Source organism: Ceratina calcarata, unplaced genomic scaffold (assembly GCF_001652005.2).
Source record: "Ceratina calcarata isolate Rehan_Ccalc_2016 unplaced genomic scaffold, ASM165200v1 scaffold97.2, whole genome shotgun sequence".
Classification (NCBI taxonomy): Eukaryota; Metazoa; Arthropoda; class Insecta; order Hymenoptera; family Apidae; genus Ceratina; species Ceratina calcarata.
In genome coordinates this window covers 1,274,907-1,297,251 of record NW_017181113.1, presented here as the reverse complement: position 1 = coordinate 1,297,251, position 22,345 = coordinate 1,274,907, and the positions used below count along the sequence as shown (strand labels likewise).

Sequence of the window (22,345 nt, the reverse complement as noted above, 5' to 3'; positions counted from 1 at the left end):
AAATATATGTAAAAATTGTTTTGAATAAAGTTTCTTTAAAATAAAATTTTATTTTATTAAAAATCTTCAATTCTAATGTTTGAGTCAATGTGACTCATTTTAAGCCAAAATAGGTATGTACCCAACATCCGACAATCTAGTGTTAATTAGGCTATTTTATTGAATCGTGTTTCTTACTGCTGCGATTATAAAAGATTTCTAGAGATTTCTATTGGTCACGCAATTAATTCTTATCGTGGTCGATCCTTAACGGCTTAAGGAGACGGTAATGGAAACGGGTAAAGTTTGACTTGAAGTTTAAGATAAAGTTCAACACGGTGTAAGGATATAGAAACTAACGAGAGATAATCCTAATGGCCTATAAGCTCAGATTATATCCAAAAACTTTCAACAATACCTGGTGATTGATATTATACTTGTTACGAGCATCTAATAGAGGATAATTTTTATGATAATAGAACAACCTAATATAATTAGAATATAAATTAATAAGGAATAGTCTAGTGTACATTCCTTTATCAATTATTATTACCCTTGCAAAAGATCCGCTTTCTCTCTTGCTTCGAGCTGAATGACTTGCAAGTTATTTTAGGATTTGGGTCGCTTACGTGAGTCAGCATTTTTGTATCCTTCGATACAGAACATGATAATTTGTAATATAACACTCTTATCACTTTTATACTAAACGAACTACGTACACATGACTGGCTGTTAACTCATCTTATCTTATACATGAGAATTCCATTTTTATTCACGTTCTAAACTTGACAAACATCGTTTTCAATGTGTTCGTTCCTTTCTTACTTGGGATCCAACAGGCGCGGCTAATAGCGATTCTTGTGGGGGTCCTTGGATTCTGTGTGAAGGCTAAGAACTGCATGCCCACTTTCACTTCTCGAGCGGCCGACTTGATTTCTCTGAAAACCGTGATCGTAGGTATCCCACAACGGAATTCCAATATTCCCCCGGTTGAAATAACATCCCTTCCTCTTGAAATATTTCTGGTATCATATGAAATCTCGAATAACCCAAAATGGAATTTCGAATAGCGAGTCCGCCTGGAAAGATAGAAACATGAATAAAGAAACAGATGAGTCGCGAGTATTAGTCGTAACAAAATGAAACCTTGCTTGTCAGCATGACAGTACGTTTTTTCACGATTCGCTACGGACGATAAAAGCAACGTGTTATTATAAGCTTGAGTCACGTATCGTGTAATCTCATTGATAATGTTCTCCTATTTAAAATTCCATTTACGTACCGTTTCAATTGTTTAACTATTAGAAAACTTTTATACTATTTAATAGTAATGCAGAATTTATTTTAATAGCAGAAATATATTTTCGATTAAGACGTGACATTAAAAACTGATAAATTATCAGAAATGGAAACGAAAAATAATATATATATTATCGAGACTAATTGTCTTTTAGAACATTGAAGAAACTCTAATTACATATGTATTACTGTGAAGTCAGTATCTTATCTTCTCCGTTATGCATGCTAAGATAGAGCTTGGCAAAAACGTTACAAACATATTTGCGGAAACGGTTCGTATTCATCGATCATTAAGCATTGTTTGTTAAACTCATGCAGTGGTAATTCTAATAGTTTTTAACGATCTGAACGATGCTCGTAAATGGGGACGGGAGAGGAGAACCGGAAGAAATCGACGTATTCGACGCTCGTAACAGATAGTAATCGGTGAGGCCTGCGCATTGCGCCGCGCTCGCTCGCTCGCTTGAAAAGGAGAGACCGTGCGGCAAATACGACTGGCATTTATAAAGAGACTGGAGGACTAACTCTCTTAGACAGTTCGCAATTATCTCGCGGCAGCGCGCCCTTGGAGAGCACCTAGTTGGATTTGCTTTACGTCCGCACCGGTTATCTGTCACAAATCATTCCTGCTTTCCTCGTGCAAAGTTTTCTGTGTACCCGGTACGATGGAACCTCAGTGCCGATTTCACCGGTTGTGCTTTCAATTGATTCGCGGCTCGTCCGTTCCGGGAAACTCGATGTGATTCCGATTTCGCGACGCGTTCCATTGAATCGTAGGATCTATTTACCCGCGCGTCCTGTGATTAATGATCGGGAATCGACGCCAATATGATGTTCGGTTACACAGTTCTTGAATTAATGCACGGTGGACCGCCGATTGGTAACTCAACGATTTTTACCAAAAATATTCCTACGAATATTTATTTCATTTTTAATAAATTTATATTCATATTTATTAAATGCAATATTTTATTGTTTCAATTTTCGAATTCTTTTGATTTCGATTATACCAGTAGAGAATATATTTAGAAATAGACCACGCAGGAACTGAGTGTAGACTTAATATACCGTAGCGAAGTGGCACAGTTATTGAGTTTCATTAAGTTAACAGGCGCGATGATAAATTCCTCAGCGAAACGGTGGATCGACGTACGGCCTTCATAATGGTACAACGTTCGAACGACTCTGTTCACATCAAAATATTATCACTCGTCATCTTCTTCGCTATTGTCGTAGTAAACAGAGTCGTGCCATCGCTGCCTGCCTGCTTTCGTAATTACTTTCGCGTGCGTGGCCGATCGTAACTACATATTTCATAATTGCTGTACGAGTTACATGAATGATTATACACCACGGAAATTTTAAACATTAATTCATTACGTGCGTCGAAATTATTATGAACAGTATGAGAGAATTGAAAGCCCAACCGGTATTTAATATATTCTTATCGTACGCTGATGATTCATTCGGCGTATGATGAACGCATCGATGAAAAATCGTTGGTTTAATGAATATTGCGTGATCTTAGGTAAGAAAATGCCCATCGATTTTTATCAAGTCCCCGGAAGCGCTCCGTGCCGCGCCGTTGCCTTAGCTTCCGCCGCGCTCGGCGTCGACTTGAACTTCAAGATATGCAATTTGATGGAAGGCGATCACATGAAGCCGGAGTTTCTAAAGGTCCGCTTTTCAATATAACGACTTCCTCGATATTAACTGTAGAATTTCTTCTGAATCGACGATACAATCGTTTTCATTACAGATAAACCCACAACACACTATACCTACGATTGATGACAACGGTTTTCATTTGTGGGAGAGGTATGTCTCTATTATCTTGCAATTCTTTACTTCGAACATGTTTTTCGAGAGAACCTACTACACGCTCGTTCTTTTTCCTATCAGCCGAGCCATTATGACGTACTTAGCAGACCAATATGGCAAGAACGATTCCCTGTACCCCAAGGACCCAAAGAAACGCGCGATCGTTAATCAAAGATTGTACTTCGATGCCCTCACTCTCTACAAAGCTTTCGGTGATTATTACGTAAGTTGATTTGCACTGATAAACTTCCATGTCACGCGCATCGAAAAATATCCCTTATCAGAGACTATATAGTACATCGAATTAATTATCTCGCAGTATGATAGTCACTGATAATTTGATTTCGTGGAAGAATGATTGAAATTATTTTTCAGTATCCAATAGTTTTCTCTAAAGCACCAAAGGATGAGACTAAATACAAAGCGATTGGCGAAGCGTTAGGGTTCCTTGAAAAATTTCTCGAAGGGCAGAATTATGTTGCTGGAAACAACATGACTCTCGCTGATTTAAGCGTGGTAGCCACCCTCTCCACGTTGGAGGTAACGTAATCGACCTGTTAATTTAATGTTCTTGACGAAAAGTTTCTACCGCAATTACTGATAAAAAGTGGACACGGAGTCATTAATCATGAAGTGTAAGAATTTGATCTCTGACCTCGGTGTCAATAATTGATAACTTTTGATAAAGTTCAAGGCCATTTGTTGCTCTCTGATGGCTTTTCGTAATATCCGCATATAAGCAACGCATTAAACGTAGTTAGTACACCGCGATTAGTTTCGTTCATTCACAACTTTGATTACTACTTCCTTTCCATTACAACTCCTCTTATAAAATTAGTTCGAAAGCCGACTCTGAATACGGTCGCGTAACTTCGCCCTCACAGATGGAGCAATATATTTCTATTTCACGTAACATGCTCGCCTCCACGTGATTCACCGACGGGACATGAAACTACATTTGCCACTGTACACCTACATTACTACTTACCCACGTTAATAAAAAAAAAAGTTATAGCTGAAATAACGAACGATAGTTTCGTTCAACGAATGATAGATGTAGTTTAATAATAACCACGCTCACTGAGTACCTTTTTGCAACAGGCGATGGACTACGATTGCAGCAAATTCAAGAACATTTGCAGATGGTATGCTAGGATTAAGTCAGAGGCACCGAAATACGAGGAGTACAACGCAGCTGGTGTGAAAGCATTCAAAGTTTTGGTCAATGAAATGATGAAGAAATAAATAAGAGCATATGTAAATTAGGATCAGTTTCGTGTGAACTATTTCTCTATTTCATTTCAAAGTATTATAGAAATATTATACATTTTTAATGAAGAATTTTTTAATTCTATTTGAAAGTTCAAATGAAAGCTTGAAGAAACAAAAGATAAATATTAAACATTATATTTCTATCGTGAAAAGTATTTATACAACCATTGTATTTATTTATGTATGCAACCGAGTGAATAAATTTTTCTTTATTTTACAAACCTTTTACACGATCATTAAACCTAAATCCATTAAACTTTATAATAAATCGATGGTTACGTATGTGAAAATGCCTTTTGCATCGTGTTTTCCTTTGTGCATCTCAGGGGGTGGAAGAAGTGGCTCGGACCTATTTAAGGTGTAATCAGCATTACCGCGCGCAATTCGGTAAATAGTGCAATCGGCGCTTAATACGAATTAATGAACTTTGTAATTATAGTAGCTGGCTGGTTGTTATTCGCGGTCAATTTACTTCAGCTGTGGCCTTTCTTTTGACTCGATGTTCATTTGCTAATTACCCCCAGCTTTTCATACGTTTTAATTGCAATTTAATATCCGATATCAATCTTCAATCGATGGTTTCGCCAACCAACTTGTGCAATACTCCGTTATTCTAGAATTCTATTATAAACGTAGAACGATTACTTTAGTGCTAATTTCTGTTTCTCTCAATGTTTCGATCGCCTTTCAGAGAAGAACAGTAAAATTTTACATACATTCGGAATTGTTAACAATCAATCCACCTGAGCGTGTATATTGTACTCTCGAGAAATTAAACCAATCAAGCTAGATGCGACTAGTTCGTGCTATTCGACTGTGTAGTTTAGATTGACGTGCGTTATGCAACTTTTACCTCTCGGTTGTATAGAGGGATATAAAAGGAAATTCGATTCAGTATTTTGTTTATTCAGCCAGTTCCTTTTTCAGCGTAAAAACCATTGCGCGTAAATGAAATCGTGGAAATACCTTTAGTATCTGACAAGGGACGGGATTGTTTCTTTTTTAAGCTGTTCCGTTCCCATCGAGCTTTAAAGCTTTAAAGCGACACTCTTCTGCCGGTGATATTGATCACACGCGAAAAGCAAAAATAAAAGTTGATAAAGGCTATAAGCGTAAGGTCGAGCTACATATCTTTTCTACGCGCCGAACAGTCACCACACCCCAGTCGGTTCACCCACGGCGAACAGAACGGCGCCTACTTTGCTTTTTGTCCTTCTCGGGACATTATTCCATTCAATCCTTGCATAAAAGATAATATAATCGTAAGTAATAACTGACATTATAGCACAATTTTAATTCATCATACAATTACGCATTTAAATAATCAAATTATGTTGTGCGTAAATAGACAAAAAATAAATGTCTGTCTATTATAATGAATAGTAAAAGGATTACAATTATCAAAGGCGTCGATTGTTCTTTTCATTTATTATAAGAATTAAGTATAACAGATTGTCCAGCTGATTTCATTGTTCGAAATAATGTCTACATTAAGAGACTCTCCCGAGAACAAGATTTCCAACTTATAATATTTATCGGAGTTTTTATGTTCCACGACTGAATGGATTCGTTTCTTTTCATTGTCCGTACGTGTGCTCGAGTCGTTACGCCGTGTATCGATTGCTCGTTAATGGTGGGCTCACGTAACAGTACGCCGGCACGGAACGTTCGCCGCGTGAGGAATAGTGCTCTATCGATTACGTACGATTGAAAACAAAACTGTGAAAATAGGTTTCGATCCGTCCGAGAGATGAGACACTCATACGCGGCGCGACGAGTTCCCGGGCTACGGGAAACGATCCGAATTTCGGCCAGACATCGCCTCGCTCCATTCATCGCCGGTGCAAATGAATTCACTCCTCCGTTCGCTCTTGTTTTTTCCCCACCTCCTCCCTTCGACTTACCCCTATGGAGATCTCCCGAACGATTTCACCGGAAATCGAATATTCACAGCGTGCCGCGACGTCAAATCGCCCGCGATAACCCTTAGCGCTGTTTAACAACCAAAGTATGTATGTATGTATGTGTGTAGCGATTCGCAATAAATGGGGAGCAAGGTGCACGTGGGGTGGTCCCGTGGCGTGGGACACGTGACACGTATGTGTGTATTTGCGGATATTGATTTAGTCGACGGTATCGATTCCATCGAAAATCGTTGCGAACGAAATCGGTGGTGGCTCAAAAAAAGCGAGACACGTAATGGAATATTTCAATACTATTTACCGGCCGTCTGGAAAGTTTCCTGATCGCTTTGAGGTACTCCACTCTGGGAGACATGTGAATAATTACGCGGATGGACAAAAAAGACTTTCTCCATTTTTTGCAATATTCACCACGCGATTTTTATAGTGTCTCATGTCAAAAGGAAATTCGTAACCAGAATTGATCTATCTGATACCGAAGTTTCCGAAGAACAGCCGTTTTTGTAAATGTGATGATTTTCAGGCAAAAATAAGCTATCGCAGGTTTCCTTATCAGAAATGTTCGTAAAATCCAATATTGGGTAGCAAATTCCTGCTGGATAAAGGGATTTTCACGTAGGTACAAAAGTAGTATGTGTAAAATACTAGCGTCAGGTCTTTTTCAAACTCCAGTTATTTACAACTATTAGAAAGTAAGATTATACGAAAACAAAAAGTGGTTTTTCATAGATATGTTGTGGTAAGTTTCGTCTATCTGTAAGCCGATCTAATATGGACATTCTATTATTAGAAATAGCATGATTCACTCAATTTGCATGACAATATGTCACTCATAATTCAAAAATATAATTATGAATTATATATTAATCGAATTATTGGTTCACTCGTATTTATAATTAATAGACAGTCATGTCGATTGACTTACATTATGCGGCAACGAGTGCGCCCTGCAGAGCGGTTTTATTGACTGCCGAAGCGATCGGTATCTCTCTAAACCTGATGCCAATCAATATGGCCATCGGCGAACGTCTGAAACCAGAAATTATACAGGTCAGCGTAAATTTATTAATATCCGAGCGGGAGCATATTAAAGTCATTATTTCATAAAGAGCCTTATCAAATATTACTGAACGTTGTTGACATTTAACAATAAGTACCCTTTCGTTGCAGATAAATCCACAGAGAACTGTGCCATTCATCGTCGACGGCGATTACAAATTGTCCGAGAGGTTTGTAATTAACGAGTCAAGCGTTGCACGCCATTTACACATTTGCGGCTGCACAATGTCGAGCAACGAGTCCAGTAATTTCGTTCTCTTATCACAGTCGAGCCATCATGTCTTATTTAACCGACCAATATGGCAAGAATCCTCGACTGTATCCTCAAAATCAGATGGCTCGTGCCTTGGTCAATCACCGGCTGCATTTCGACATCGGTACTTTGTATAAAAGCATGAAATATTATTACGTAAGTGTTCGACATAGAGGCGAGCTTTTATAATAGTTGTCTCGAAGAATTTACAAAATTCGGAACGAAATAGAATTGTCAGGGAAACATGAAACGTTTTCAGTATCCAGTCATATTCAATGGGGCGACGGAATACGACGAACAATATTATAAAGAACTCGAACACGCGTTCGATGTTCTGGACATGTTTTTGGATGGACAAGATTATGCTGCTGGTCGTAATTTGACCATCGCTGATCTCTCGTTGGTCGCTACTGTATCAACGATAGAGGTGTGGGAATCTTATCAGGAGAAATAAGAGTTGGTTTACGAATCGAATGGTTGTTACTGGTTGTAGGTTTTCGGTTTCGACGTGCAGAGATACTCGAACGTAGCTAGATGGCTCGAAAAGATAAAATCATCCGCTCCTGGTTATCGTATGGCCAATGGAGAAGGTATACAAATAATAAAGTCGATATTGGAATCTAATACATAATTTATACAGACTTTTAATAATTATAGTTATAGTAAAAAACAATGTCAAAATAAATGCATAATATAAAATGTAAATGTGATAAATGAACTGTAATGAAACAAGCGATGTCTTGTGTTTAATATTTCGTTTATAGCATACTTACTTATTTTGTAAGATAATCAATTTTGTTTAAAAAATTCTGTTTTGTCGACGACAGATTATTGCTTCATTTGCAGTGAATACATCCGTCGGAGAATACTTGTTGGATGGTTTTATATCAACTGAAGGCAATATTATTCTCTGCCAAGAATCCCAAATATTGATTCTCTTGCCGATAGCTAGAGATACAACTTTTGCCTAAACTTCGATGGAACGAAGAAAAAGTTCNAAATATATTCCAAAATAAAGATAAAAAAAGAATGTTTAGTATTGATTGTATCACAATGGATAATAGATATCGATTAGGAGTTGCCCAACGTATGAGAAGGTATCACAGAAGGAAGAGAATCGCGAACATTTCAACAAAAATTGAATAGATTATTTCATGTACATTTTCTTTACTTCAAGTAGTCATGGCGTGTAAATTTTCTTATGGATTTACTAGATCTCGAGACGATTCTCTGAGCAATGTGAAGTACGACAATGCCGTACTTAAAACCTGCAATGAACACAAAAAAAGAGTGAAGATCAGGCGTTACGCTGGCGTGATATGATTTAACATTTTTATTCATTTTAACTTAATGACGACGAATTACCCCCGTATAAGTTTCCAGGGAAACAGGAAAGAATCCGCTGGCTGTTAAGCAGGAGTATCGATTCGTTCTCATGATCATCATCATTACTTTCCGACGCACGTCTTTCCCAGCTTTGTCTATGGGCAGATAGGCCCACGGTGTCCCAATGAAAACTGCATTGCGAACATTGATGCTCTCTTGTATCAAACCATCGCAGCTATAAGTGAACATGTAAAGTTGGCAGAGAACGCCAATCAAGTTTAGGACCAAACTGACGTTCCTCGAGGCTGGTGTATCTATCTGTCATAAATTGATCTTTCAATTATCTTAAATAACGTACAAACAAGATAGATGGTAAGTTTTTAAGAAATTATATTTTTCATCGAACCGGTGAAAATACGAATACTAAATCATATAATTGCACACTAGTTTCATTATACTAACCAGAAATAGTTGGCATCCCACGAGGCATAGTACAATGGCAAGAAACAGCACCTGGCCAAGCACCATCAATGTGAATATGTTTTCCAACTCGTCGCAATACTCAGTAAGTGTTTGATGATACTGTATACAATTTTTCAATTTATTATTAAGAGTGGACGACAGCGTGTTTGTTCCATGCCTGATCTCTTCGTTTAACTTCATCAGTCTGTACTGTAGTATGCGAAATTGACCAGCTACGTGAAGATTCACGATGCATAAGAAACTGTCGAAGCAGATGTAGCATACGCCTATGTGATACACGCAGAGTATCTGTGTGAATAAAAATTAATTCCCTTTTTTCCAATTTGATTCTCTATTATTAAGTAAACGAGATTGTATAGTCACACCTGAACGCTAAAAATCACTTCGAAGTAAGGCGATAATCCTGTAGGAAAATCGACCCACATGTTGAACGGTAACACTCTTTCCGATTGATTTTTCCCAACATTTGCTGAAAATCGAATCGGCGTCTCAACTCTCGGTATCAAAGCATTAATGAAAGATTGTATGGTAAATTTGATTGGGAACTAACTGAACGGGGATGGAAATATTCAGTTGGAATTTTAACACACCTAAAATCGGTGTAACCATGTAACCACAGCAAGTGCCTTGGGCAGAGAAGCTGAGGGTAATGATGAAAATAGCGCAAAGCTTTTTGCAATCATCTATGATTAATTTCTCTTCGAGATTGTAATTCGAGTGCCAGAAGTTCTCTTCCGTGAATCTAACTAAATTATAGAATTCGGTTCTGTGCGCGTATAGAACGCCGATCTTAAATAGGACGATCATCACGTACGATATATTGCAAATTATGTAAACGCAATCCTAAAATTACAGAACACCTGTTTCGTGACGAGTGTACTCGATTGAGTTAAACAAATTTCCTATTTTCTATCCTGGTTTTCCGAATAAATTTCGTTGATTTTAGAATTAACTGTTATTGCAAAAATCTTCTATCTTATTGTTGATGTAAAAGAAAGAAAAATATACTTACACTGAAGTTTCCCCAGGAAAAGTAGATATCTCTGAGCGCAATACCCCCGGCAATAGAAATTGCGTTGATCGTATACATCAGCGCGAAATTTCGACGACGTTGCTCGTCTTCGTCAGCCGGCAGCCACAGACCAACTATTTTCAGGAGGAAGCTCGTCCAGGCTATCGAAATGTCTTTATTAGGTTTCGAACGCATAGCGAACGTTTTCTAGCCAAGGAAGAAGTAATAATGACTATGCGTCGTTTGCAACTATTCTTTAATCAGTATCTATTTCACCGAATGACACGCTGTCTTTGAATGCCTTGACTTGTCGATCTTCTTCGCGTCCATCACGTGTTATCTTTTACCTCAGCAAGAATCGCGTGAAGTGCGAGTGTTCCGCTTTCATTGGGAGGTGCATTATTAATGATTCACAAGCGAAAAACGGGTGCAAGTGACGGCAGCAAAGGACGTAATATCGGACGGTTTGTTGCCTTCTAACCGAATAAGAAATGTGCCCAGTGTTGCACTCGTCGATGGGTGAAAATAAAGGACTTTTACCATCATCGCTGTATATTGATTGAATCATTATCTCATACCAAGAACTGCAACTTGCTGACGGACTTCGAATACCCAGCAGTAACCGTGACTTCTTTAGAGCATCGAACAGCGAATGGGACACCGGAAGCGATTCCTTAACTGCATGCAAGGTAAGTGACTCTCTCATTAACATTAAGTATTAATGATTAAATGAATACGCAGAGTAAAAATATTATATTCTTTCTCAGTCTTTTATATTATATCAAAACATTTTGCTATTTCGGTATATAAAGCTAGAAACATTACGCCTTCGTTGTGTCCACGCTACTCTGTTTTAACAGTGTGAAATACGACATCGCAGTGCTCATAATCTGTAATGTGAAAGTAATACTGCATCATGATTATCGCAGAAATAAAAATATTACATTAGAGAAACGGAATTGTGTGTCGAAATAAAAAAGACGTATAAGAAAAAAGGGGTTTCTGAAAGTAATCTCAATTGATGAAAGGCGTTAATATAATAGCGAAACGTGATTACCTTAGTGTACGTTTCGAGGGATATGGGAAAAAAGCCAGAAGCTGTCAATGAACTGGGTCGTCCCGATCTCATGATTACGAATTCCAAATTCTTTCGTATCATCGCTCCAAACTTGTCCATTGATAAATGAATCCACGGTCCCGCGTACACAGCCGCGGCAATGTTCAAGCTCTCCTGGGTTACGCAGTCACAACTGTACGTGAACATCCACAGCTGAGTCATGTTTGCGGATAAGAAAAGTGCGAAAGAAATGGTCCAGATGAGTGGCAAATCCACCTGTGTGTCAATGTGCGTCGAGCAAAAGATTTGCGAAAGTCTCGCGTATAGAAACATGGTCACTTACAAAAGATACTAACCAGAATCACCTGATATCCAAGAATACAAATGAGAATACTAAACATGAATACTTGTCCTAGTATAATATTTCGGAATATTTCTTCGAGCGTGGCACAGAATTCAATGAGGGCCTTATGTTCCTCGATATAATTTATAAATGAGACGTGACATTGCTTGGATAACTCTGCTGTGGATTTGACATTCAGATTTTTCATGCCTTTTACCATCGGCATGTTGGACATTCTGTATTGTAACACGCGAAACTGTCCGGCCACGTGCAGACACATTACACAGAATATGTTGTCGAAGCAAAGATAAAGCACTGCAATCTGGTACAGAGCCACGGCCTGTACGAATTTAACAAGAATTATTTCTCAGTACTTCGATTTGCTATTAACAGTACGAAATTTTTAATTTTAGTTATACAATTTTTTAAATATTTTTTAAGTGTATTTTCATAATGTCGTTGCCTAAAAGAATTGCAATTTTCGTTAGGAGAAATGACAATACTTGTATCGTGAATGTAATTTCATAGTACGGTGTCATAGACAACGGCAGGTCCAGCCACATGTTAAATATAAGCTCTCTCTCCGATTCGTTCCTTCCGATATTTCCTATAATAAAGTTATTGTAAATGTCCCCGCGCAGTAAGTATTTCTTAGAAGATAAGTCGATCGACTCACCCACAATTGGCCTGAGGCAGTAGCAAAATACTGTAGATTGGCAAAAGAATGTAAAGATGTACACGAAGTATTTGCATAATCGTTCTGTATCCTCCACGATCACGCTCTCCTGCTGATTGTAATTTTCGTGCCAGAAATGTTCTTTCATGTGCGCGATTAATTTGAAGAATTTCTTCTTATGTATAAATAATGTAATCATTTTGAATGCGTCCATGACCAGTGTCAAAATATTGACCCCCATGTAAGTGGCCATCTGGAATATCGTTTACGAAAAAGAAGAACAATCTTTTGATAAAGATGAGAATAAAACTTTGGTGCTCCGAAATTGTATCACTACACTCTTTATATTAACACATCTCGAAAGACAGTTATGCACTCACAGCGAGATTTCCCCAGTAGAAATAGAGACCTCTGGTTTGAACGAACATGAGGAACGTAACTGACAACATGGAAAAGAAAACCATGGCCTCGTTTATCCATCCTTCGACGCGGGTAGTGGTCGACCAATAACCGACGGACTTCAAGAAAAAGATAGCTACGCTAAAAGAAAGCTTGCTACGATGTTTCAAGTTCATACTGAATTTCGAACATATACCCCTATAGATACGAAATTTATAGGAACGGCGAGCTATCAATTATCGAGAAGTATCGGAAGCAATCGATCCGGTGTAGCATGCCTTTGATCTGAAAACGACCCTCTATTCTATATTAATAGCCTGACTCTTAGTAATATTCATGTAATTACTTCTGTTTTTCTTCTAGTAAAAGAGCTAGTACGACAAACGTACAATTTTTATTTAATGTACAATGCCTCTGATACATGAGATCAATGAGCTATGAATCGCTTAGATAACAGTATTATCCAACCGCGGGTGAATAATGAATGCCCGTCGTACGTAGCAGTACAAACGATAAAGCAGTCAATAGAACTATAACTATCTGTCTTCATATTACGTAAAAGAAAGGGAATCTTGTTATAGATGGATTCAAGTCTTATTATAGAGCCAGTGAAAAAATTTAGCTAATAATTACAAAAAATATTAAGTTTCAAGAGGATGTCTTTTATTACTATGAACGTTTGCAACATTTATTCACAAATCAATATACGCAGCATATCAGTCATTGGTTCACAACGATTCCGAGTCCGTGTCCCTTTTGCATCCACGGTAAGCTGTGTTTCATTATAGTGAAATACGTCTGCAATTCGAAAATATCACAGTTTCTGAAATTATACACACGTTAGGAAATTCATCATTAATTATTATAATTTGTAAAGATAATCATATTTACTCTTGTCAGTTAATAAATTTCAGTTAACTTTTAGTTAACAGTTAAGTTTTAAAGTTAAATGCGCAACAGCTGACAAACTTCGAATACTTAGCAGTAAGTATTATCTTTCGAGATCCTCGAATAGCGTGAAACTTATTCTAAAGTAAATACAAGTAATAATGTTATGTGATTCTTCTTTATTTCCTTGAGTGTAAGAATTTGTTACTACGCAATGTACACATTCTTTTTAACCGTAACTATGGTCAGATGCTAAGATTCAATGTGGTGTCAACAATTAAAATTGAGGAAACTGTCTAAAAATAAGACTTTGCAAAAAGTGAAATCCAACGGCAACAACTCGTATCATTGACAAGTCCATTTTGAAATAGGTACCATAAACATTTATTTGTCCACTTCCTTGTCTATTCAGCGATTACGATCCATCTACTATGATTACAATAATTACTTAAATGTCGATGTAATATAAAATGTGCGAAATAAATACCTGTTGAACGCGCGTTTACTTATGCACTCTCCGCCATAGAGGAGTTCCTTATTAGAGTAAAGTATGACATTGTAGAACTGAATAACTGTAACAAGTTACGCGTTCATTATAAAACTTCATTTAAAAGTGTTTGTGATATAAGCAATAAAAATGATTCTAAACTACGAACGAATAATGGATTGTTTAGTCGAAACGCGGCGCGTGAATCGTTTAAAGTGACAGTAAGATGCGTACAGCGGTGGAAGTTTCCATGGTCACCGGAAAGAATCCACCGGCGGTCAGGCGACACGGTCTCGCGGATCTCATCATTATAATCCTCAGATTGTGCCGCAGTCTCACGCCGGTTCTATTCATTGGACAGTTCATCCACCAGCCTGTATACGATACCATGCCGACGTTCCCGCTCTCTTCCATTAAACCGTCGCACATGTACGTGACGATAAGTACGTGGATAGTAGAGCCAACTATTTGAAAAATAGATACCACCTGTATAGCAAAAGGCACCTTCACCTGATACAAACAAATTAACGCAAATTCATGTATTTGATTTGGTTCACTATAAATGGACATGCAACTTAAATTACTTAACGCAGTTCAGTTTGAAAAACATAATACCAGAAGCAACTCGAAAATGTTGAAACACATCATCATGCTGAAAACTATTATGTGAGCGAGAATCGGCAACGCGAAGATACTCTCGAGGTCGTTGCTAAAATCGATCAGCTTTTGATGGTACCGGATACACGTCTTCATCCTCGTGTAATAATCGTGCGTGTAACGGATTTCGTTCGCTTCGTCCTCTTGGGATGGCCACAATTTCAATAGTCTTTGCTGTAGAATGCGGAACTGGCCGATAATGTGTATGTTCAATACACCGCAAATCGTGTCGTTGCCGATATACACGACGCACATTTGACATACGCACATTGCCTGAAGAAACACAACTTTTACACGTAGGAATTATCGAGAGTGATTATGAGTGTTTGAACGCCAGCTGACTTAATCAAGTAAGCTTTTTCACAATGTTCAATGTACGAGTTGACGATACCTGCACAGTGAATGTTAATTCGTAATATGGGGTTTCTGTTAACGGTAAATCGAGCCACATTCTATATGGAAATAGTCTGTCCGACTTATTCCTTCCGATGTTAGCTAAAATGCACGAAATGTTCTTTTAATACCTTTGAACAATATTATTTAATAATAAACTGACGTATTTGATGCGTCCTTTTAAATACTTAACATCACAGGCCACTTGATACATCGAAATTATTAATATAATTATTTAATATATTTTAATTAATAATAACTGCCGATTATTTTACCAATGAGAGGGGCGGATACATAGCCAATGAAAGTAAACTGCGCCACCCAGTACAAGAGATAAGCGTAGTATTTGCTAAGCTTTTGGCATACAAGGAAAATATTTTTTTCTTCTTCGTTGTAATTCTGAAGCCAAATGAGTTTCCGTGCGCTCTGTAATATATCGGCGACAGCTTTTCTCCGAACATTTAAATTGGCGTACTTGATGGATCCAAGAACTATAGCGAGTGCAATAAGACACACGAAAATGCAATGCTGAAACGAAAATAAATTGCTATGTTTAATTAATCACATTAAATATATCTACTGAATAAAGTGACCGATAGTCATAATAGTGTTTCATTCTTAATTAATTCTTTGCTAAAGGTTTATAAAGCTTATTGTGTAACAAGTAATAAGAAAAAATTGATATACTCAATTTAATTTTACTGCTTACCCCTAAATCGCCCCAGCTGTAATAACAATCCGTCATATTCACGTACACGCCGAAGGCAAGTAGTACGTTCGTATACTGAGAAATGAATATTCTTCGATATTCGGCATATTTCCCCGTCTCCATCCAAGCTCCGCACGCTTTTAACAATACCGCCGATATATAAATGGACACATCCTTCATTAGAGGATCCTCCATATCTTTCTCCCCTGATTTTTCAGACGTACGGTGTCTGCTGTACATTATGATAGTGGCATGTAGTTCATGTCAGAAGTGATTTTTAAGTAACGTCCCTTTGATGTTTAGAGGCCCTCAATCTCGCGACAGGTGACATACATCTTTTCTTATCTTATGTAATACTATGACTGACAGACACAAAGACGGAAAGAATAAAAAATAAATGCCTCGAAAATTGTGTGACTGACGTGTGTCGCTTTTTTCCGTCGTGATTCAAGTGAAGTAATGAGAGGGTAGAGGATATATGTCGTATTTTCGACAGCATGAAATATGCGCACCTTGTTGCGTTGGATCGATTGGAGTCAACGGCAAACCACGGGCAGTAGGTGTTCCTCCATGAGATAGCACGATACTAAATTTTTCTTTAAGAATGAATGATTAAACGAGTACACAGAGTAAAAACATTATATTCCTTTTTATTAATTTTCTATATTATATCAGAACATTTCACTGTTTCATTCTATAAAGTTAGGAACTTTACGTCTTCGTTGTGTCCACGCTACTCTGTTTTAACAGTGTGAAATACGACATCGCAGTGCTCATAATCTGTAATGTGAAACTAATACTGCATCATAATTATCGCAGAAATAAAAATATTACATTAGAGAAACGGAACTGTGAGTCGAAATAAAAAAGGCGTATAAAAAAAAAGGAGTTTCTGAAAGTAATCTCAATTGATGAAAGGCGTTAATATAATAGCGAAACGTGATTACCTTAGTGTATGTTTGGAGGGATATGGGAAAGAAGCCAAGAGCTGTGAGTGAACTGGGTCGTCCCGATCTCATGATTACGAATTCCAAATTCTTTCGTATCATCGCTCCAAACTTGTCCATTGATAAATGAATCCACGGTCCCGCGTACACAGCCGCGGCAACGTTCAAGCTCTCCTGGGTTACGCAGTCACAACTGTACGTGAACATCCACAGCTGAATCATGCCCGCGGATAAGAACATCGCGAAAGTAAAGTTCCAGATGAGAGGCAAATCCACCTGTGTGTCAATGTGCGTCGAGCAAAAGATTTGCGAAAGCCTCGCATATAGAAACATGTTCAATTACAAAAGATACTAACCAGAGCTATTTGATACCCAAGAATACAAATTAGTAAGCTAAACAGGGAAACTTGTCCTAGTATAATAATTCGGAATATTCCTTCGAGCGTGGCACAGAATTCAATGAGGGCCTTGTGTTCCTCGATATAATTTATAAGTGAGACGTGACATTGCTTGGATAACTCTGCTGTGGAATTGCCATTGAGATTTTTCATGCCTTTTACCATCGGCATGTTGGACATTCTGTACTGTAACACGCGAAACTGTCCGGCCACGTGCAGACACATTATACAGAATACGTTGTCGAAGCAGAAGTAAAGCATGCCAATCTGGTACAGAGCCACGGCCTGTACGAATTTAACAAGAATTATTTCTCAGTACTTCGATTTGCTATTGACAGTATTAAATTTTTGATTTTAGTTATACAATTTTTTAAATATTCTTTAAGTGTATTTTCATAATGCCTTTGCCTAAAAGATTTGCAATTTTCGTTAGGAGAAATGACAATACTTGTATCGTGAATGTAATTTCAAAGTACGGTGTCATAGACAACGGCAGGTCCAGCCACATGTTAAATATAAGTTCTCTCTCCGATTCGTTCCTTCCGATATTTCCTATAATAAAGTTATTGTAAATGTCCCCGCGCAGTAAGTATTTCTTAGAAGATAAGTCGATCGACTCACCCACAATTGTCCTGAGGCAGTAGCAAAATACTGTAGATTGGCAAAAGAATGTAAAGATGTACACGAAGTATTTGCATAATCGTTCTGTATCCTCCACGATCACGCTCTCCTGCTGATTGTAATTTTCGTGCCAGAAATGTTCTTTCATGTGCGCGATTAATTTGAAGAATTTCTTCTTATGTACAAATAATATAATCATCTTGAATGCGTCGATAACGAGTACCAAGATATTGACCACAATGTAAGTGATCATCTGAAATATTATTTACGGCAAAGAAGAGCAGTATGTTGGTAAAGATGAGAATAAAACTTTGGTGCTCCGACATTGTATCACTACACTCTTTGTATTAACACTTTTCAAAAGACAGTCATGCACTCACAGCGAGATCTCCCCAGTAGAAATAGAGACATCTTGTTTGAACGAACATGAGGAACGTAAGCGACAATGTGGAAAACAGAATCATGACATTTTTTATCCATTCCTCGACGCGGGTAGTGGTCGACCAATAGCCGGCGGACTGCAAGAAAAAGATAGCTACGCTGAAATAAAGCTTGCCACGATGTTTCAAGTTCATACTGAATTTCGAACATATACTCCTATAGATACGAAATTTATAAGAACGGCGAGCTATCATTTATCGGAAGCAATCGATCCGGCGTAACATGCCTTTGATCTGAAGACGACCCTCTATTCTATACTAATAGCCTGACTCTTAGTAGAATAATATCCATGCAGTTACTTCTATTCTTTTTCTAGAAAAAGAGCCAGTACGACAATAGGTGTAATTTTGATTCCATGTACAATGCTTCTGATGCATGTGATCAATGAGTTATGAATCGTTTAGATAACGGTATTATCCACCCGCGGTTGAATAATAAATGCCAGTCGTATATGGCTGTCAACGCAAAAGCAGTCAATAGAACTGTAACTATCTATCTTCATTTTACGTAGAAGAAAGGGAATCTTGTTATAGATGGATTCAAGTCTTATTATAGAGCCAGTGAAAAAATTTAGCTAATAATTACAAAGAATATTATTTATCAAGAGAATGTCTTTTATTATTATGAACGTTTGCAACATTTGTAATAACTGCTCGACATATCTTGTATTGGATGTGTATATAGTGTATTATTATTTCAAAAATCGGACGAAGAATATACGCAGTTTGTCAGTCATTCGTTTAAAACAATCAAATTCCATGTTCTTTTCAAGAAAAAAAAGTACTGTTTCACGTATCTCTTGTAAGAAAAATTATGTATCTTCTACATCCACGGTGCGCTGTTTCATTATAGTGAAATACGACATCGCGGTACTCATAATCTGCAATTTGTAAACATCACAGTTAGTAAAATAATTATAGATTATAATAATAATCATATTTATTCTTGCCGGGTAATAAATTTCATCCATCGAACAATTGAATTATGAAATCGTTAAGTCTATCTGTATAATTCGACACTTGCCTTGGTGTAGGTTTCGAGGGATATAGGTAAGAACCCGCCGGCGGTCAGACTGCAGGGTTGACTGGTTCTCATCATCATGAACAGTAAATCTTTTCGAACCGTTCTTCCAAACTCGTCCATTGACAAGTGTATCCAGGGTGCTGCGTAAATGGCCGTGGCAACGTTCGAACTTTCACGCGTCACGCAGTCGCAACTGTACGTGAATATCCACAGCTGGCACAAAGTCGTCAGTAAATAGCTTACAAAGGACATACGCCATGCGGGATCCATATCCACCTGCGTGCCACGACGTAATACATTGAGTACCTTATAGAAAGTTAAAATTTCATACGTGATGCGATCCTCTTTCACGCAGAATACACACCCCGTTGCATACAAATTCACATGATGTCGCTTTGGAAAATAATTATTTAAAAAAAATCTATATTTTGTAATTTATTAAACAGAATCACTTGAAATGGTAAATAAATATTACTGATGGAAGTATCATAAGGTAGGAGAAGAAAGATATTGGAATATGTAAATACTGACCAGAATCACCTGATACCCGAGAAATGAGATTAATGCGCTGAACACAATCACTTGTCCAAGTATAATGATTCCAAAGATCTCTTCCAGCGTGCTGCAGAACTGGATGAGAGCTTGATGTTGTTGGATGCAACACTTAAGTGCTATGTAACATCGGCGCGAAGTAATCGCGGTTGGATCCCCGTCCTGTGTCATTTTTAAACCTGGCATTTCGGACACTCTGTATTGCAATATACGAAACTGACTAGCCACGTGAAGGCAGAAGATGCAAAACATATTGTCAATGCTTAGGTAACTGACACCCAACTGATACAAAATCAGACTCTGCGTACGATTCCGATAAAAATGATTTCTTATAATCCAGAAATACTTCAATAATTAAAAAACTCGAAATATCATTTATACAAATACCTGTATTACGTATACTATTTCGTAATATGGTGACATGGACAGCGGCAGATCGAGCCACATATTAAATATAAGTGCTCGTTCTGATTCATTTTTACCAATATTTGCTACAATAGAATTAGTTTAATGGGTGTTAAAAAAACGTGAATTGTCTAAAGATGAGCACTAATACTAAATATATATAAAACTTGGCAGACTTACACATAAGTGGACTAATCATGTAGGAAAATGTTGTAGATTGCGAGAAAAACGAGAAGACGCAGACGAAGTAAACTGATATTTGTCTCGCGTTCATTAGTATCAGGTTTTCGTATTTGTCGTACTCGAGGTGCCAGAAATTTTTTCTCATGTACACAATCAAGCTGAAGAACTTTTCTTTATGTACGTATAGGACCGACAATTTAAACAGATCCAAGAGCAGACCCGTAAGACTGCAGAGGGTGCTACCAAAGAGCTAATAGTTCAAATGCATAATACGAACAGTTTACTTCCTAGCAATTTAATAAAACTCGAGATTTTCGTATATTGGGAAAATAGTAAATAAAGTTCATTAGGCGGGCCAGGCGTAAAATTTTTCACACACTTACGCTGATATCTCCCCACAGGAAATACAAGTTTCTGTACTGAATCCATGCTAAGACAATGTGCCCGATTAGCGTGGACGCCATCATCGCGTTTCTGAATAATTCCTCGCCGCGAGTTGATGACATCCAGAAGCCAACTACCTTTAAAAAGTAAACTGTTACACTGAATGAAATGTCTTTGCGGTGTTTCAGACTCATGCTGAATGTCGATGAATCGGACGCATCGATATTGAATTTATAGGAACGACGTGCTATCAATTACTGATAACTGTCGGAAACAATTGGTCGGCATAGCGTGCCTCTGAACCGGAAATTCTTTCTCTGTTATTCGCCTGGTCTTTGCCCGCGATCTGTATTATATTAAACGTACCCTCAGTCGTAGAATTGTTACCGCATATATGGAACGCAACGCATGTAATCATCGATTAATGAATTAGTAATAGGCAACTTTGTACGAGGGTTCAAATAGCATATGGCAGTATAAAAAAATAATAAAAGAACCGCGTAACGTTTTTGCCATTATGGGGGAAAAACAATTTCTTCAAGAACGATTGATTTCAGTCATTCTTTGGTTGCAGTGATAAGCACATCTAAACTTATTTCTGGTGTACGTGCAGGTTTAATATTTTTTCATTTCAAATTAAAAAATTGTGTGCCATAAAATACTAAAATTAAACGCCGTTAGGAATTTTGTAGGTAGTATTTAAAATAGACGAATACATTTTACTGGAAAACTAAGTCTTTTCGTGTTCTTCACATAACAAATGATTTCAACTCACATGTACAGCCTCGCAAGATATAACATCATTAGTCATACTACTTACATATGTATAGTATCATTTCAATCATGTACTGTCTCGGCATTATGTCTTAATAACGTAAAATATGAGAAAGCTGTACTTAAAACCTGTGAAGGCAATAGTTAATTTAGTGCATGGTCATTTATGGTTTTGTGTGTACAGTGAAACGTCAATTATCCGGACGTCTATTTTTGAAGACATTTATCCTGTTATTCGAATAGTGAATCTAGAATAATTTAAAAACGATGATTTTGCATTTTGGCAAAGGAAATTATTATTCAGAAACACTTACAGAATGATCTCTTGTAAGCGAAGTCGAAAGACTAACGGCGTAGGAAGAGGCCTGCCCGATAGAAAACAGATGGCCAAGTCCCGGGCCACATTGTTTGGGCCAGGCCGATAAGGCCACAGCGTATTTCCACCCCTTAAAAAGGACGTTGGGAAAGCGACGAGTCAAAGCAGCGATAGTTCCTTGCGAGCGCCCAGACACGTAACAACGAGCACGTCGTATTTGGAACAATTTCTTGAGATTTAATAAAGTTTATAGCATATCCTTACAC

General features: G+C 37.6%; 7 protein-coding genes and 1 long non-coding RNA gene across 15 annotated transcripts in view; 2 read left to right on the top strand and 6 right to left on the bottom strand.

Annotated features, from left to right (window-relative positions):
* LOC113465169 (uncharacterized) lies at positions 1-7,538 on the bottom strand. Its single transcript, XR_003390007.1, has 3 exons — positions 7,451-7,538; positions 7,219-7,322; positions 1-1,058 (listed from the first exon to the last, which is right to left on the bottom strand). It is a non-coding gene; the product is annotated as an uncharacterized LOC113465169 (long non-coding RNA).
* LOC108631829 (glutathione S-transferase 1-like) lies at positions 1,689-4,382 on the top strand. The gene is made up of 6 exons (XM_026819209.1): positions 1,689-1,938; positions 2,807-2,955; positions 3,038-3,096; positions 3,181-3,322; positions 3,475-3,639; positions 4,201-4,382. The coding sequence occupies exons 2-6, from the start codon at positions 2,815-2,817 to the stop codon at positions 4,342-4,344; spliced, it is 651 nt and encodes a 216-aa protein (XP_026675010.1). The 5' UTR covers positions 1,689-1,938; positions 2,807-2,814; the 3' UTR covers positions 4,345-4,382.
* Positions 5,181-8,269, top strand: LOC113463808 (glutathione S-transferase 1-1-like). Of its 2 annotated transcripts, none has more exons than XM_026819210.1 (6): positions 5,181-5,633; positions 7,197-7,343; positions 7,464-7,522; positions 7,620-7,761; positions 7,865-8,032; positions 8,099-8,269. In XM_026819210.1, the coding sequence occupies exons 2-6, from the start codon at positions 7,203-7,205 to the stop codon at positions 8,234-8,236; spliced, it is 648 nt and encodes a 215-aa protein (XP_026675011.1). In that variant the 5' UTR covers positions 5,181-5,633; positions 7,197-7,202; the 3' UTR covers positions 8,237-8,269. The 2 variants fall into 2 exon arrangements, with proteins under 2 accessions (XP_026675011.1, XP_026675012.1); XM_026819211.1 differs by lacking the exon at positions 5,181-5,633 and adding an exon at positions 6,388-6,908.
* A 382-nt stretch (positions 8,270-8,651) lies between these two features.
* On the bottom strand, positions 8,652-10,221 carry LOC108631828 (odorant receptor Or2-like). The gene is made up of 5 exons (XM_026819160.1): positions 10,005-10,221; positions 9,780-9,883; positions 9,394-9,702; positions 8,971-9,249; positions 8,652-8,873 (listed from the first exon to the last, which is right to left on the bottom strand). Exons 1-5 carry the CDS (start codon positions 10,219-10,221, stop codon positions 8,805-8,807), a joined length of 978 nt encoding a protein of 325 aa, XP_026674961.1. The 3' UTR covers positions 8,652-8,804.
* A 974-nt stretch (positions 10,222-11,195) lies between these two features.
* Positions 11,196-13,077, bottom strand: LOC108631827 (odorant receptor 13a-like). The gene is made up of 6 exons (XM_026819151.1): positions 12,883-13,077; positions 12,503-12,755; positions 12,330-12,433; positions 11,840-12,166; positions 11,484-11,759; positions 11,196-11,316 (listed from the first exon to the last, which is right to left on the bottom strand). The coding sequence occupies exons 1-6, from the start codon at positions 13,075-13,077 to the stop codon at positions 11,248-11,250; spliced, it is 1,224 nt and encodes a 407-aa protein (XP_026674952.1). The 3' UTR covers positions 11,196-11,247.
* A 480-nt stretch (positions 13,078-13,557) lies between these two features.
* LOC113465160 (odorant receptor Or2-like) lies at positions 13,558-16,646 on the bottom strand. Of its 5 annotated transcripts, XR_003389998.1 has the most exons (9): positions 16,548-16,646; positions 16,036-16,267; positions 15,602-15,854; positions 15,325-15,428; positions 14,892-15,206; positions 14,511-14,786; positions 14,277-14,361; positions 13,793-14,218; positions 13,560-13,724 (listed from the first exon to the last, which is right to left on the bottom strand). XR_003389998.1 is itself a non-coding variant. In XM_026819144.1 (7 exons), the coding sequence occupies exons 1-6, from the start codon at positions 16,273-16,275 to the stop codon at positions 14,296-14,298; spliced, it is 1,254 nt and encodes a 417-aa protein (XP_026674945.1). In that variant the 5' UTR covers positions 16,276-16,537; the 3' UTR covers positions 13,559-14,218; positions 14,277-14,295. The 5 variants fall into 5 exon arrangements, 1 of the variants encoding a protein (XP_026674945.1); XR_003389997.1 differs by lacking the exon at positions 16,548-16,646 and having other exon boundaries at positions 13,558-13,724; positions 13,793-14,215; positions 16,036-16,537; XR_003389995.1 differs by lacking the exon at positions 16,548-16,646 and having other exon boundaries at positions 16,036-16,537.
* An 84-nt stretch (positions 16,647-16,730) lies between these two features.
* Positions 16,731-21,199, bottom strand: LOC108631830 (uncharacterized). The gene is made up of 12 exons (XM_026819159.1): positions 20,989-21,199; positions 20,603-20,855; positions 20,405-20,508; positions 19,997-20,317; positions 19,466-19,741; positions 19,256-19,322; positions 18,382-18,629; positions 18,002-18,254; positions 17,829-17,932; positions 17,339-17,665; positions 16,983-17,258; positions 16,731-16,815 (listed from the first exon to the last, which is right to left on the bottom strand). Exons 1-12 carry the CDS (start codon positions 21,181-21,183, stop codon positions 16,747-16,749), a joined length of 2,493 nt encoding a protein of 830 aa, XP_026674960.1. The 5' UTR covers positions 21,184-21,199; the 3' UTR covers positions 16,731-16,746.
* The window catches only part of LOC108631825 (odorant receptor 13a-like), a 4,807-nt gene continuing 3,514 nt past the window's right edge, over positions 21,053-22,345 (bottom strand). For 2 of the 3 annotated variants that reach the window (XM_026819147.1, XM_026819149.1), the window contains exon 6: positions 21,807-21,892. In XM_026819147.1, the coding sequence (XP_026674948.1) occupies positions 21,827-21,892 (66 nt within the window). In that variant the 3' untranslated portion in view covers positions 21,807-21,826. Of the gene's footprint in view, positions 21,127-21,806; positions 21,893-22,345 lie in introns of those variants that run through there. The other variant, XM_026819148.1, reaches the window with a different exon arrangement.